A 16,813-nucleotide genomic window follows, 5' to 3' on the forward strand; every position below is an offset into this window, starting at 1 on the left:
CCTATCCCACAAAGGATCTCGCTGTTGGCGGCGTCGGCTTCCAGATTGGAGTCAACAGGCCTTGGCAAGTGCAACCCACGCAGGAATCGAATATTCGCTTCGAGTTAGACCAGCAAGGTCTATGGGGCTTCTCCTTTGCAGGGAAGCAGGGGCCCACCGGGAGCAATCAGGCAGGTGGGTCAGATTCAAAGTTTTGTCATCACAGAGGCCACTAGGCAACGGGCAAGTAACCGGACAGATGCGTCGAGCACAAAAACACTAGCAGGCCCCGCGCAGCACTCGTGGAGTGTGGAGGGCTGTGCGTCAGTGCTGAAGGTGCTCGGGGCTGGGGCTTCTCAATCCCCAATGCACAACTTTGCCTCAGAAGCTGCACAAGTAGCAAAGAGCAGGTTATTCAAGATGGCCGGTCCCACGTCTCTCGTCGCCTCCACGGGTCTCAGCTTTGCTGTGAATGTGGATCGGGGTCAAAGAAGTCTGGAAGCCTGGCTCTCATTGGACTCTGTGCTCGGGCTCCGGCAGGAGCGTCGACAAAGTAAACCTCAGATCGCTGGATGGTGCCTGTTTGCACAGGGTGGTTACTCCTTGACCACAAGGGAGATTCTTCAGTCTTCTAGTTGCAGTAGAATGTCGAAGGTCCACAGTTTCGTTTCAAGTTTCAGTTCAGGATAAATCTAAAGTCTCTTGACTCAGCTCCTACCTATATACTAATCTGAGGGGCTGTATTACCTGCTAGGGCCCTCCTATGGGTGGGACCAGGGAAGGGGGTGGTTACACGCCTTTCCCTTTGTCCAGTTTCGCGCCAGAGCTGGGGCTGGAGTGCCCCAGCAACTGGTTTGAACCGGGCTATGCATGGGACACCTTGTGTGCCCCAGGCAGTGTCTCATTTCATTCAGCCCTCCCTGCCCCAATACACTATGGCCTGTCTGGGGTGGTGCTAGCACCTCCCAAGACAGGAAACCTATTGCCCAAGCCTCCCTCGCTGGAAGGACTCCCAGCAGCAGGAGGTCAGACTTGTGTCTGTGGCAGCAGCATCCATTTTGTGATGCTGAGGCTCTGGTTAACTTTAACCGGGATTAACAGGAACAGCATGTATTCTCCCTCTAGAAGGGTGGAATGCTACCCCCGTTACCAGAACTGGCGAGGGGGTAGTATTCCAAAGCGTATGACACCTTACACAACATGTTTTGATAAAGCCAAACCAGAGTTAGCATTTAACCGTGAGGATTATAATGCACTTAAGAGTATATGGTATGGCTATATCATAGAACAGCTATAAGGACATGGTTCCGAAAGCTGCAGACAGGCTCAGCTCATGCTAGAGCCTCATCTCACATAAAACCAAGCACTCTGCCTTCAGGATTGTTAAGGCCTGCCATAAGAGTGACTTATAGGTATATATGTGTCTATATATAATGGTAGGTATAGGAATACTATAGCTAAGCAAGGGGTGATTACACGACCTTGCCCCAGCTGAGTGATCAGCCAGTTGTGTCAGTTTGGATGGCCAGCCAGGCGTGGCATACGATATGCTGCAGCCCCTGGTAGGCCTTGGATGCACCTATGCCCTGGGTACCTATGGTACACTATACAGGGGCTCACAAGGTGACCCAACATCCAATTGGAGATGTACCTAAAGTACATGGAGTCCATTTTACAGTGAGAGCAGATAGCCTGGTGCCCTGATTAGCAGGATCCCAGGCCAACTAAGTCGAAAACCAGCTAAACACTAGGCAAAAAGTTGGGGGTAACCATAGTCAGATATCCATCCTCCTACAGTTATGATAGCACATTAGTAATACATATTTGCAGCCTTTTACGAAAGAGCAATAAATGAAGTAGCAGGATCCTGATAGGGTATATCCCCAGCACGTAATATGCAAAGAAAGAACAGCACAAAAGAAAAACAGGTAGAAAAAAAACAGTAACCACCAAATAGTGTAGCAATCCAAAGCACAGGCAATGTAATTCATTAGTGGTGTACATCCATAATGCAGAGGAAGAGATTCAAAAGTGTAGCCAATTCAGTTAAAGGGCTTAGTAAGCCTTATGACAACATCAACGAGGAAAAGCAACATATTATGAGAAGCTATTTATATCTGATGGTTAAACAAATGAATCTGTCCATGTAGAAAAGAGCAGAGTGAACATTATGCTGTGTGAGCAGTATATCAGTCAACTGATAAATTGCAACAGGCACTCCAGCCACATGCCAGCAGGGAGGAGAGAGTGCATTTTCCTCTAAAAATCAGAAGACGCGCCTCCAGGAACTGCGCACAGCGGGAGTGAGTGAAGCAGCAGCATAAAATGGCGCCCACAGATACATCAGAAGTCCTCGATGGAAGAAAATATGAGAGTGGGTGCAGCTGCTACTCCATCAAGGTCAAGACCATGATCTGCTATTGTTCCAATGAGCGGAGAGACATTAATCCTCGTCAGTGCATAGTTTGTCTGCTTGAATAACCGCTGAGGATTCAAACGTGTTGCTGAGTCTGTAAGTCAGGCGGTCATCTTCAGTGGTGTGGATGCCACCCCCTCCCCCACTTTCTCCATGTTGACCCCTTTCAAATGTGAAAACTTGGAACTCCCTTAAAGTCACAGTTACATAACCCAGTGTCTGAAATACCATATGCAGAATTATTGAGCCTTATTAAGAGACCACTTATTGGGCCTTAAATGTATTCTGGAGGCTAAATATTTGTTGAAGGAATTGCCAAGACCATGCAGGATTTAAGATGTCTGCTATTATTAAACCTCAATTTGAGCCCACCGTGGAGCAATGAGATCAATTCTTTTCCAGTATTTCCTCAAAGACCATTAGTATATATGTGGCCATAGCTGAAACCAGAGAAACCCTTGGCCTGTAAGACCTGAGTTTGGATTGCAAGGCAGTTGGATTGGCTGGTGTGCAATGCAGAGATCTCAGAAATATATTCTTCTTACCATTACTAAATAGTGAAAAGCTTTTGAGAATGGGTGCAAATTTGGTCCTGTCTGTTTAGATTCAAGATTTTGTTGGCTGCTGCATTCAGAGTTCTTTGTAGCTTGCCCACTGTTTTTCAAGAGAGTCCTATAAAAAAAAGCCTACTTGAATAGTACAGATAGGCTTTCACTCTAGGTAGAGAGGCCTGTATACTGTATTGGAGGGAAAGATATGGCAAAATAGCCTCTTTATAGAGAAAGATTCCTTTATCATTTTGTTTATTTAGGATTGAAGTGCAAGCTTGAGCAAATCATCATGCCATGGTTTATTACTTAAAACAAAAGACACATAATTGATGTACAGAATGCAGAACAAAATCAAAACATTCACCCCCAGTCAAGAGATCTGTGTTAAATCCATCATTTGTTTGCTCACCATGCCCCCCCAGTTTAGACCTGGCCATATGCAAATCAGTCTTGACAATGTGCCTCATGGGAACAGTCGAATTTCCAAGCCAGGTCCTCCCTGGGCCAGACACAAGCCTCCTAGTATCGGTTGTGTAGTTTCACCTCTCATCAGCCAGGATAGCTTGAATCCAGTGGCACAGTGAGCCCGAGACCAACGTCTGGGCACACCCGGCGCACTTAGGGCGAGAAAGCAAAAGACACACAATTGATGGACGGAATGCAGAACAAATCAAAACATTCACCCCCAGTCAATTGTGTGTCTTTTGCATGGTTTTGATGGGACCAAGGGCCCGATGTAGGTCGGTCGGTAACGGCCGAAAATCGGTATTTTCGGCCGTTACCGACTGGTAAATCTGATTTGGTATGTAGGGCCCAGTATTTTACAGAATCGGTAAATTTACCGATCGGTAAATTTACCGATTCTGTAAAATACCGAATCGGTATTCATACCTAATCGGTATTTTTGACATGTGGGTGGGACTCTTCTGAGTCCCACAACCCTTAACGATTCGGTATTTTACCATCAAATATATTTGATGGTAAAATACCGATTCAGGTGTGCATGCACATGTGTGCATGCACACCTGTGCCATATGACAGGCAGACCTGCCCTTAGGGCAGGTATGCCTGCCACATGGCCCCCAAATCTTTTTTGGGGGTGCTAGAGGGTGTCAAAGTGACACCCCCTGCACCCTTGGCAAAATCTGTATTTACCGATTCGGTAAATACCGACCGGTAATGCCCCATTCATTCCTATGGGCTTCAAAGCCCATAGGAATGAATGGGGCATTACTGGTCGGTATTTACCGAATCGGTAAATACAGATATTTTCCGATTCGGAAAAAGGAGCATCTGGATGTTCCTACATCTCCACCCCTTAGATTTACCGATTTTTAATTACCGAATCGGTATGATTCGGTATTTAAAAATCGGTAAATCTATTTTACCTACATCGGGCCCCAAATCCCATGTCCTAGATTTACTTAGGAACCCCTGGTCGATGGTCTTTATTGTTTGCTATAGAAGTGTAGAGGGGAGGAATCAAGTTACTAACTATACAATTACCCTCCCCGTCTTGCTAAAAGACCACAGACTCTGGATTCAGATTTTGTTAATTTATTACAAAGAAAAGAATAACAGAATATAGACACACCTCAAAATCAGAGTATAAAGATACATGAATAACAGAGCCCATTCTACGAATATAGTTAATTTGGCACAATAGGCACAGAACAATGAATTCCAGAATCAGAACACAACTGAGTATAGACACTGCGTCCAAATCCCTTTTCATTTTTATTTCCGAAAATAAGGAATAATCTGTCCCTAATCTACTCCTAAAGTGGCATCCCTTCCTAACTTCCCAGAAGAATTTCCCTCAAAGGTGTCAGCATGTGTTGGCTTTTTAATACGTGCACTCACGTTAAATGGGTCAGGTAGCTTGAAGCTACAGAGCTCGTTCGAAGATGTTCCCTTTCCTCAGTCAAAAGCAGAAGTCCCACCAATCTGTCCCTGTGCTTAATACAAAAAGACAAAGTTACACCCCTAACAGGTCACATGGGAAGTTATTCTATGAACACCTTCCTTGAGTAACTTTCTACAGACTCCAATTCATTTGAAGCCTTCTTTGCCGACCTTGGTTTCCAGATTTCACGAGGCACGGAAGATGTCCTCCCTTCACTCTGTTCAAGTTCTTCAAAGACATTCCTCTCCTCCCACGTATCTTCTTAAATCTAAAATAACGAGGTTGAATTCATGCACCTACAGTAGGGGCAGAGGAAACTTTCTACACACACATACATTTTAATTAACTCCCAACTTGCAAGCAAACGAGGAGAAATGAAACTTAAGAAAAACTAAAGTTAGGCCTACAATCGGCAACCTAAGAATGTTCTTTAATGTACACCCATTACACAAGCCTCTATATAAATTATTTATGAACAGTGAATACATTTATATTACCTAATATTCATGATACACATGCATGATTACATGATTACTCTAAACGTGCGAAATCCTGATCAGTCCTGTAAATAGCGTCACAATTTCATCCTACTGATTTTAATATGAAGATATAAACTTCATTCTAATAACACACATTTCAGCCAAACAATATGGGAGTGCAGTTCATACATGAATATAATGCACCCTTACAAATTTAAGAGCGTTGAGCGCTCTATCAGCCTATTACTTGTCATTGGTGGGTGTCCAATATTAAATGGCTAAAAGTACACAAGGTTATCATTATGCCAAGATCCACAGGTGAGAATTTAAACTTTGTTGAGGATTTAAGTTGAGGTAATTTTGTTAGCATCCAGTGTTCAACTACCATTAAACATTTGCCCACTTCATGGGTCTTAGCATTAGAAGGATGCTACAGTTGTAGATGATTTGAGCGTCATTTGAATAGTTGTAGCACGTGAAATTGAATGATCTCAAAAGGATGGGAAGATGGGATAGGTAAATAATAAAAAGTAGGGCCTTCATCACTGAAACTAGTGGGACAGATGTTTACGTGAATGGTGCAGGACAAACATTTGAAATGGATTACCGAGAAGATTTGGGATTCCTTGAATACATGTGATTTTGGGCTAGAAGCTAGTGATCGTCAATGTCAGATGCTGACAATAGGTCAAGTAGATGTAGAACAGCTACTTGTTACTGTCTATGCTGCTCTTGAGGTCATCCAATGTGGGGTCAGGCCTGATTCTATACTTCTGGGTCAGAAACCCTTTTTTGTGATCCAATAGTAGTCTGTGTTGTTCAATGAAGGATGAGGCCTGGGAGTTCTGGAGGCTATACTATGGGTGTTATTATATCTGTGAGAAGTTGGCCTGGTATATGATGTCCACTAATTAAAGTAGGCACCTTGCACCAGTCCAAACAACCCTCCTGGTGATTTAAGAAGCCAAAGATAACCTTAGAAAGCTATCCAAGTGGTAGCTGTGGAGAGCAGCCTTCAGGCTTAGTCTTGAAGAAATGTTAAGCAGCTTGTTTTACCAGAATGCAACTTTGTAGTATTGGTTAAATGAAACAGTATGACAGTAGTTATACAAATATGTATTTATTATTATAACACTATCTAGTACGACACAGTATCTTACAAAGCACACAATTTTTAAGCACAGAAATGTCAGTAAATAGCACTAATACACAGTGGGCCCCAGGGGGGGACCAAACCATTACTAAGTAAGTGGTATAAGAACCACGACTCAAGTCAAGACAGTGTCAAGAGGATGTAGAAACACTGGGACCCCAAGGAACCACCCAAGGTGAGTAAGTAGGGACCCCACGGAGGACGGGTGCAGTGTGGGAATACAACTGCGTACTCTGTACAATTCTATGGGAAAGTTGCAGTTGAAGTTTTAGAGTTTAAGGACCCTTCCCAGTGGACTTCAAAGAAACCCTGTGGAATACAGAAGATTGGAGAGCCACCCCATCCGTGGATACCGAGGTACCCAACTTACCTATCCCAGGGAAGCCAAGTGCATAGATCTGAAATGGCGTTGGAAACCGCGTCGAACCCAATGGAGTACTTCGAAGGAGAGCCGCTGTTGGAAGGAAGAAAAGTATCTGTTGGAATCCAAAGGTGGATTCTTGTCGAAGAGAAGCTGAAAGCAGATGGGACAGGGTCTGGGTAAGTCAGGAGTGACCAGGGGCTCGGTAGTCGAATGCCCACCGATGTTGGGTGCTTCAGGTGTGTTGATGGAGTGCTTGACTCTGCAGCTACGTGGACCAGGAGATGTCAAGGACAACCAGGAGCCGGATACAAGCTGACCCACAAAGGATGTTGAGTGCTGAGTAGTCGGTGTCCGGTGGGAGCACGAACAAGCCTTGGCAACGGCAACCCACACCAGAAGGTCGAAGATGTTTACGGTTCGGACCAGCAAGGTTCAGGAGACTCACCAAACACAGCCTGAGCAACCAGGGGAGCCCAAGAAAAACAAAGTTGACCCTCAAATGGACTCACAGGCCAGAGGCACAGGAGTCACAAGAGGACCTCAAGCGATTTCACCAAACAACAGCTCACGGAGCACTCAGTGCGAGGAGGCCAAATTTCTTGGTAGGAAATGGTGAAAGGGTGGGGGCTACTCCGAGCCTAATGCACTTGTTTGGGAAACTCCAACAGCATATGCACTTGCAAATGTACTCGGTGCACAGGGTTTCGGGTATTGCAGCTCCACAGAGGGATTCTGACCTCAGACTTGGTGAGGGGACAGCTCAAACCTCGAGGGATGTATAAACCCACCTCCTGTGTCGCTGAAGCCTTCGGGGTCTGTAGGAGCTAAGGATCAGCAGACCGGACATCAGTGTTGTGGTGCCTGCGGATGCAGGGGAGTGACTCCTTCACACCAAGGGAGATATCTTCGGTTGTCCTTGATGGTCCACAGGTCCTGCACAGATCCTGTATGGTGCACGGGCAAAGATGATGCAGCAGACTGAGTGGGAGATGAAGTTGGGCCCAAACGAAGTCCAGCAATGACCAGAGTGTCCAAATGGTCGAAGTTCAGTGGTTTCTTCTTCAGAATCTTGTCCACATCGAATCTAAGGCCCTACAGCCAGGTAAGCCCTTATGTACCCACAGAAGAGGGTTGGCAAGATTCAGGGCACCATGCCAGGGGAGGGTCTGGACAGTGGGGAGGTTACTCCCATGTTCTTTGTCCAGTTTCGCGCCAGAGCGAGAGCCAACGGCTCCCAGGACTGGTTTGAACTGGACTATGCACAGGGAAAGCAAATGTGCCCCTCATTCAGACTTTCAATCGCTGGCAAGCGCACCCACCCAGCCCTAATACATTAAATCATGTCAGGGAGGTGGTCACACCTCCCTGTGACAGGATGCCTATTATTCAGCCTTCCCCTGCTCAAGCTTGGCTCAGCATCAGCGGGGCATAAATGTGTCTCTGGTCGGCAGCAGCCATTTTTTGCTGTCTGGGACTAAACGGCTGGTACTGGGAACACCAGGGACCCCACAAAGCTCGCTTCTGAGGGGTGGAATCATACCTCCCACACACGGCTGCAGGGGTGTTCTGCTCATGCAGTGGCACCCTCTCACTTAGAACCAAGCACCCTACCCTCAGGAGTGTAAAGGCCTGCTAGAGTGGTGACTTATAGGTTTTAATTACAGTGATCCTCGGATATCGTAAACCTATATCTTAAGTAAGTAGTGCATGCACCAACTTACACAGGCTGCAATGGCAGGCCTGTAGGTTCCATTTTACATGGCCTCTCACTGATGGCATAATACATGCTTCAGCCCAAGGGAGGCCTCTGGGGTACCTAAGCCCTAGGTACATGGGTACCATATACTAGGGACAGACAAGGGTACCCCAGTATCCAATCTGGAATGTACCTAACATAACAGTTTAGGGGGAAGCAGATAGACTGGGGTCCTGATTAGCAGGATCCCAATCAGACTAGTCCAAAAACCAGCTTAGCACCAGGCAAAAAGTGTGGGTACACATGCATAAGGATCCTACCTTCCTACAATATCCTTCCCACATTCCTTCTGAAATGCTTGGAGAGCCTGCCTTACTGGTACTGTACTGGTTATCAATATCTCTACATGAAGGCTTCTGGGTTCCGCACCTCACATACCTGCTTATTGTGGCAGAGGCTCCAATCTGTGCCATTTAATACTTTTTCACCCCATCCCCACAAGACCCCTGAACTCTTCCAATGCATTTGTCTTGCTTTTAGAAGAACCAACAAACCCCACTCGGCCTTCAAACCATTCCAAACAGCAAACTCCCTCTGATTTTGATGGACTGCTGCACCATCTCTACACTATTGAGTACAAGACAGTCTTCATTAAATCACCCAAGGCTTGACTTTTCCCTACTAATCATATCAGTAATATCTTCCCATATCAGTCTATCTACTGTCAGCATCCTGGGGCCTATTATTAGCATTCAAACTATTTTAAAATTCCTAAAATAACTGTAAGAAGCCTCCTGCACAGCATACAGTAAGAGAAGTCAGTACCACAGGGTGAGGGGGGCGCTGCTGCAAAATTCATATGGGTACTGGGAAGGGAGGTGAAAGGGATCTCTCCGTAGAGCTCATAGTAACACAAGCTGTGGTGGCGCATGTACCAAGGGAGTCACTTGCCTGCGTCACAGTAACAGAAGTAATAAAGGACCTGGAGGTGAGTGAGAGGGAGCTCCTTGCAAAGGTCACATTAATTGTATGTGGGTAGCAGGTGATGAGGGGAAGCTCTCAGTTGCCTCCAGTAAGAGAAGATACTGAATGTGCATTATTTCATTACGCCTTTCATAGTTCCCCTGTTGGCAGCATCTAGAGATCAGCGACCTACTGTTAATACAAAATGTCTCTTTCTTTAATTGCTTGAAACTTGATGATGCCCTGTTGTATGATTCAATGGATTAGCAGTGTAATATCATATAGTGAATAGTTGTCTCCTCTGATTCTTGTTGTGCAGACAGTTGCCCTCCGCATGGGCCTGGACACCAGGAACACAACTTCTCTGTGGAAGGACAAGGCTGCCATTGAAATCAATATTGCAGTTCTTCACAGTTTCCAGGTAAAAGGCAATCATGGGGAGTACTGGGCCAGGACAGGGTGTAATGAGAAAGGCAGCGACGTTAGTGCTCTACCAGCTGAAGGGTCACCATGGATGACATAACGTTTGCCTCCTTCCAAAGTACTCTTGCTGATCCTTAAGGGATCTTCACTCACTGTATGTCCTTGACATGTCTACTTCATCTCTACCCCCTTTCTCCTCAATTTAACACGGGTCTGATTGGCAAGGTGCCACCTGAACAGGCCCACTCTCTAGGCTCAGCTGCCAGGCTGCCTGTTCTGATTAACATCCCAGGGTTACAAATTTAGAGGTGAGGTAGGACCACTTCAGAAAGAGATGCAGAGGCTGAAGCATGGCTGTGGCTGGGACGATGGATGGTCGTACACTGTGTAAATGGGAATTAATATAATCATAGATTGCTGGAAGGATGAAGAACAAGAGGAAGAGTTCTGCGTAGAGCATTGGATGGAGAGGCAGTTGAAGAATCAATAAGATAATGGAGAGATACAGTGATATCAGTTTATGACTATGAAGGTGAGTGGATTGACGGAAACATTTAGGAATGGATTCAAACATGTGTTTAGAGAAGATTGGAGGGGCGATTGAGAGACATGTGGGAAAATACATGGTGAGGTAAGGTGGATTTTATATTTATAACAACAAGGGGCCCCAATTAAGTCAACAGGGGACCTCGGGGAGCTTGAATCTTACAAACAACAGTGGTCCCATGCATTCAGAGATAAAAGAACGAGTAATAAATATAGAGAGAATCCATTCTATATTCTGAAGGACATGTCCAGCCGGACAGAGGTCTATAATTTTTACTGAGTACACACTTCAAATCCAACAAAAATACCTTCTACTGATCAGTAAAAATTATAGACCTCTGTCCGGCTGGACATGTCCTTCAGAATATAGAATGGATTCTCTCTATATTTATTACTCGTTCTTTTATCTCTGAATGCATGGGACCACTGTTGTTTGTAAGGTGGATTTAGGCATGAAGGAAGAGGTTTCTAATGACGTGAAGGAGGAGAAGGATGGAAGGTGACATGGATAATTTGATGGATGGAAAGAGGTGTGAGGAATGTAAACAGACTAATAGCGAAATGCTTCAAGAGAGAGGTATTTGGATGGAGTGATGCATGCAGTGATGAAGGTAGTGACAAACGGTGGAATACGTGGCAGGAAAGTGGCTCAATTATTGGTTTAATTGAGAGAAGAATTGAAGAATTGATGAAACTATGTAAAAAAGGATGAACTATAAAGGAGAAGAGGGATAGAGGACCTGAGAGATGACTGCGCATGAGGAGCATTCTAGGTCACTTGTGCTTCAGACTTCACTGTAACCATTCAAATGTCACACTGAGTAAAAGCAAGGACTCATTACTGCTTTATTGTCTTTTCCTTTAGGCAGCCCATGTGACTCTTGTGGACCACCACGCTGCCACAGAATCATTCATAAAGCACATGGAGACTGAAAACCGCCTTCGAGGGGGCTGCCCTGCTGACTGGATCTGGATTGTGCCCCCAACTTCAGGTAGCCTCACTCCAGTCTTCCACCAAGAGATGGTCAACTACCTGCTCAGCCCATGCTTCCTGTACCAGGTACGGTAAATGGATGTATGTACAGAGCACGTCATGGACAGTACTCAGCCTGTATGCGCACTCAGCAATGTACCCTGTTAATTCACACAAACCCTAAAACACACAATGTCTGAAATCTGACAAGAAGAGGGAAAAGCAATCAGTGTCTCAAGGAATAATGCTTCTTTGAGGTCAAAGACCCTCACCCACCCGAGGGTGGCATGCTTCATCATTGGGTTCCATCCTCACACCAGGACCGCAAGGTACCTGACATGGGCTATGAATCCCAAGGAGGTAGGAGCAGAGCTGTTTTCAATGTGATGAGCAGATGTTGGTTTAGACTGAGGGGCAGAGTGGAAAAAAGAAAAATAGGAATACAATTATCTCTGGATGGGCTGGGTGAGTTTTATTCTGGTGCCCTCCAAGAGTTTAAACCAGGTGAGGACCTTTCTTTCAAAAAATTATACCCCCTTTGTGTTGTCAACATGTTTTGGCCTACCATTGATCCCAAAGAGAGTTCCTAGGCATTCGTCTGGACCAAAAGTGAATGTCACTCTTCTAAAAACCAAACTGATTTTACCAGCCCCTCAAATGGTAAGCCTGGTGGGAACGGGATGGCCCATCGGAACACTGGGTCCACTGACATTCTACAAAATACAAAATAAGGATTAGAAGCATACAAACAGCACTGGATTTAAGTCAAGTTTAAAGGGTGGCGACACCCTGTGTTTAAGTTCAGTGCACCTAATGCCCAACACCAACACGCAAGCTCAGAGAATATGGCTCATCTTACCCAAAATAGCAAGGTATACTTACCTCTCAATTATTAAACAAAGAGAGGTACCCCCTCTATGAATAATATGTAGGTCTGGGAGCAAGGGGGAAACAACAATACTATACTGCAAATAACTCCCACCTGAACTATATCATTTTACTTTAGGCTAAAATCAGCACGACGGGCCCCAATTTGCTATTCAAGCATATCACCTTTATTTATATTTTTGCTCCCTTTTAATATTTTATTTTATTCATTTTTTTATTTTGTCTATAAGTATAATGGGGCTTGTCTAGGACCACCCACCTGATGACATCGTCAGTGGGCCCAGATGTGAGGTACTGTCTGGTGAGTTTGGTGTTTCATTTCTTGCATCTACCGAACGTTGACGTTCCACTATCCTAGTTATGGCTTTAAGGGTAGTAAACATATAGCAGCCTACAGCGTCAAGTAATAAGATAGATGTCCCCCTCACTGTTGCAATTATTGTGATTAAACAGTACCCATGGTAACTTGAGGCCAAGGTCAATCCATGTAGTTGGTTGTGTCAGATAACACACTGAGCAGGAGCCACACAGAAAATGACCCTTTACCGGGGGGAGAGACCAGAGTATCCTGAAACCCTTTCTGGGAAGTGGAACGTGATCTGGTGTGGACCACTAGGTCTCCAATGTTCTTACTCCATTTAAGTGCAAACAGGGGTTTAGGCAGTATTTTGTCTCCTGTATCGAGAATATGGCAATTGTTGTTAATATTTACAAACAATAAGAGAGAGAGGGAGAGTCGTGAACACTCTTAGTCCCCAAATTATAATATGTAACAACAACAAAAGAGTGTTCCTGTTCTGGTTCAGGTGGAAAAAGGGCACAGAGCACAAGGAAACAACAAAGCCCAATAGGTTTGTTAGGAAAGCCCTCACTCACCGACCTGGTCGGTGACTTGCTTCATCATCGGGCCCCACCGGGTGTGACCGAATGTCACCCCGGTGTGCTTCGACGCCAGAGTTACTGCGGAGCTGGTTTTCGTGATGGGAGGGCTATGTGGAAAATTACGTGAATAGTGTCAAGTGGTGAGATTAAAATTGCCTTGTATGTGTCAAAAATTTAATTTTAATCAAAGACCATCAAGGGCAAGGTTAAAAAATGTGTAGGTGAGTAGAGCCAACTAATTGGATGGTCTTACTCCCTCTAGCATTAAGTGAATATGTGAATGGTCGACATGGACATGTTTCAGCCGGTGTGGTATCATTAACCTGGCATTCGTCAGGACCTATGGTGTTAAACCTCGGCGGTATGGGCACTCTAAGGCCCACCCTACCAGAGGGCTTGAAAGTTAAAAGATCTGTGAAGTGCACAAAAACACAGAGGCGGGCTTCACCACCCGAAGGTAGGACGCACACACCTCCAGCCTCTAAAATTTAGAGACTAAAAATAAAAAGGCACCTGTGAAGGTAAGAAAACACAGACAACACAAGACAAAAGAAACATAATTAGAATATTTTGTCAATTGATTTAGCCAGATTCAGTCTATTTCTAGTGCTCATAGTGCCAGGGTGCACCACTCATGCAGAATAGCAGAGGTGCGTGGCTCTGCCGTTGGCTGAGGCTACACGATAAGTCATATTGTTAATATGGTGGCACTGTCAAAGTAGATTGCCAATTTTGCAAAATCTAACTGTGTAAGTGCACAGGGGAGGGTATTGATACGTGAAATGAGGGCGAAATGGCAGTGAAAATAAACACGCAACATTCTGTCACTCATCGATCAATGGGCCAAATGGCCAGTGGCCAGTCAGCAATGAAGCAGTCAAGAAGTGGCGAGAAAGAGGGAGGGTCTCACTTCACCAGGGATGAAAATCCACCCCATAGACCGCGGGAGGGAGGGGACGGCGCATTTGGCACATCCTGCAAAGCAAAACAGAGGGAAGAAAAAGGGACACCAAAGCCTGGTCAAGCAGCAGTTAACACTACTTAGCTCTGAATGGTTTCTCAGCCGGACTCGTACTCACGCCCACGGCGTCCGTCTCCTGCAGATAAGCCTACACGCCCTCAGGACCGGGTCTCGTCGATCCGGTTGGGAAGGGTGAAGGCGGTTATATGCGTTGCCGGTGAGGAAAAAGGCGCGACACCACTTCCGGGAGTTTCAGCCTTCCTACCACGCATGCGTTGAGGATGTACTCCAGGGCTAGACTGCTAGCCTGGTCCGGGCAGGCTACTCACTTCCGGGAATTACGCGCGGATTGAGGCGCATGCGCAGACATGATTTCCTTCGGAATTCGGGATAGTGACACTACTCGTAATGCGCATGCGCAGACGAGGTGAGACTTGAACACGGATGGAAACACAAGAGCGCAATTTGGTGTGCGCGTGAGGGGTATAATCAGAGTCAGTGAAAAGTATAACTGGCTCATGAGTTCAGGATGGGTGTTATCAAGACCAGTGGAGTGGTAAAAACTGATCTAGGAAAGTTAAGAAAGTTAAAGTAACACCGTAGCAGACAAAGGGAGTTGGTGGGAACAGATACAGATCTTGGGATAACAGATATTCATTTCAGTCATTTATTTGAGAACAGAACCCCAAGGAATGTCATCATTAAGGCCATTAGTATGGGTGCCAAGGCGATACACCCAACGCTGTTCCTTTTCAAACAGTCTCTCAGATATATTGGGGCCCCCAACGATTTGTTCAATCACAGTCCATTTCAGGTCGTTGGTGGTGTGATTGGTCTGGAGGAAATGGTCACTCATTCTTGTCGTGGCTTTTTTGCACCTGATATTACTTCTGTGCTCACATATCCGTAGCCTTATTTTACGGGTTGTCATACCCACGTAACGGAGTGAGCATGGGCAGGTGACGAGGTACACGACATTGACAGAGTTACAGTTAGTGTGGGCTTTCTGCCACCAGGTTTTACCGGGTTCCAGAGTCAAGGATTTTGTCGGGGTAGTTAGGTGACAGACAGAGCAGTTTGAACAAGGGAAGTGGCCCGTCACTTTAGGAAGGTTCCAAGTGTCAGTTATACTCCTCATCGGGGTTGCAGGTAGTATTTTAGGTCTGGTGTGGACCAGAGCATCCTTGAGACTGTGCCCTTTCTTAAAGGAAAACAGTGGTTTTTGCCAGTCCTTCTTGATGCTGGTGACGATTTTCCAGTTCTTGTTTATTGATTTTTTCAACTGGTTGGATAGTGCACCGTACGTGGTGACACACGTGAGGGGGACTTCTGTTGTTGTTATTTTCGAAGTCGGTTCCAGAAGTGCTTCCCGTGGTTGATTCCGTGCACGTTTGAAGCCTTTGTTTAGTAGGTGGTTGGGGTAGCCTCTTTGTGCCAGTTTAGCTGTTAGATCAGTTGATTGGGTTTTGAAATCAACTAAGTTGCTGCAGTTCCGGCGAATCCGTAAATATTGACCATACGGGAGATTCTCCCTTAACGGGCGAGGATGAAAGCTAGAGAACTGCAACAGGTTATTCTTAGCTGTAGCTTTGTAATGAGTCTTAGTAGTTAAGGTTGTTCCACTCTTAGTGATAACCACATCAAGAAACACCACCTCCGTAGTGCTCACGGTGTGGGTGAATTTCAGGTATCTGTTAAGAGTATTAAGCCAGTTCAGGAACTCCGTTAGCCTTTCCATGCTGCCCTTCCAGATGAGCAGCACGTCATCAATATACCTTTTCCAGTATGTGATATTTCTGCTGAACGGGTTGTTAATAGACAGTATGTTTTTAGCCTCGAAGTCTGCGACATACAACCCCGCTATGCTGGGGGCAAATGTACTGCCCATCGAGGTCCCCGAGCATTGTAGGAAGAGACGCCCTTGGTATGCGAAGAAATTTTCTTTCAGTGCGATGGTGGCGCATTCAGTTATGAAGTCTCTGGGGGTGTTATATTCCCAGGTGGTAGAGTGCAGGGCGGCCTTTAGTACCGTTATAGTCTCATCTTGCGGGATACTGGTATATAGGCTCTCAATGTCTAAGGTGGCCAAGATGATGGTATCTGGCTCAAAAGAGATTGATTGCAGTTGGTGTAGCAGGCTTTTCGTGTCCTTGAGGTATGTCGGTGTGTTTTGCACAATTGGTTTCAAGAACTGGTCACAAAAGGTTGACAGGGGTTCTAAAATGGACCCGATTCCCGACACAATTGGGCGTCCAGGTGGGGGCAATTTATTTTTATGAGTCTTCGGGAGTGTGTAGAAGTATGGAATAATTTTATTACTCCTCGAAAGAAAGTCTGCTTCATTTTTAGATATATGACCCCTGGATTCGGCCTCCTGGACCAGATCGGTGATACGATTCTGGAGTTCAGGGGAGGGATCTGTGGTAAGTGGTAGGTAATTGTTGGTGTCACTCAGTAATTCTTCACATACCCTCTCATAATCCCTAATATTTTGGATTACGATGCCGCCACCTTTATCGGCTGGTTTGATGGTAATAGCGTTGTTGTTTTTTAGTTTATCAAGTGCCCGGTACTCCTCGGCGCTGAAGTTGCCAAAGTGGTGCGGTTCAGGGCATGCTTCCAAATCCAAGAAC

At 45.6% G+C, this 16,813-nt stretch overlaps 1 protein-coding gene across 1 annotated transcript in view; it reads left to right on the forward strand.

Moving 5' to 3' along the window:
- The window catches only part of NOS3 (nitric oxide synthase 3), a 999,469-nt gene that overhangs the window by 369,137 nt on the left and 613,519 nt on the right, over nt 1–16,813 (forward strand). The window contains exons 9-10 of the mRNA XM_078662772.1: nt 9,827–9,928; nt 11,342–11,536. Coding sequence (XP_078518898.1) covers nt 9,827–9,928; nt 11,342–11,536 — 297 coding nt within the window. The remainder of the gene's footprint in view (nt 1–9,826; nt 9,929–11,341; nt 11,537–16,813) is intronic.

Source organism: Lissotriton helveticus, chromosome 10 (assembly GCF_964261635.1).
Source record: "Lissotriton helveticus chromosome 10, aLisHel1.1, whole genome shotgun sequence".
NCBI lineage: Eukaryota > Metazoa > Chordata > Amphibia > Caudata > Salamandridae > Lissotriton > Lissotriton helveticus.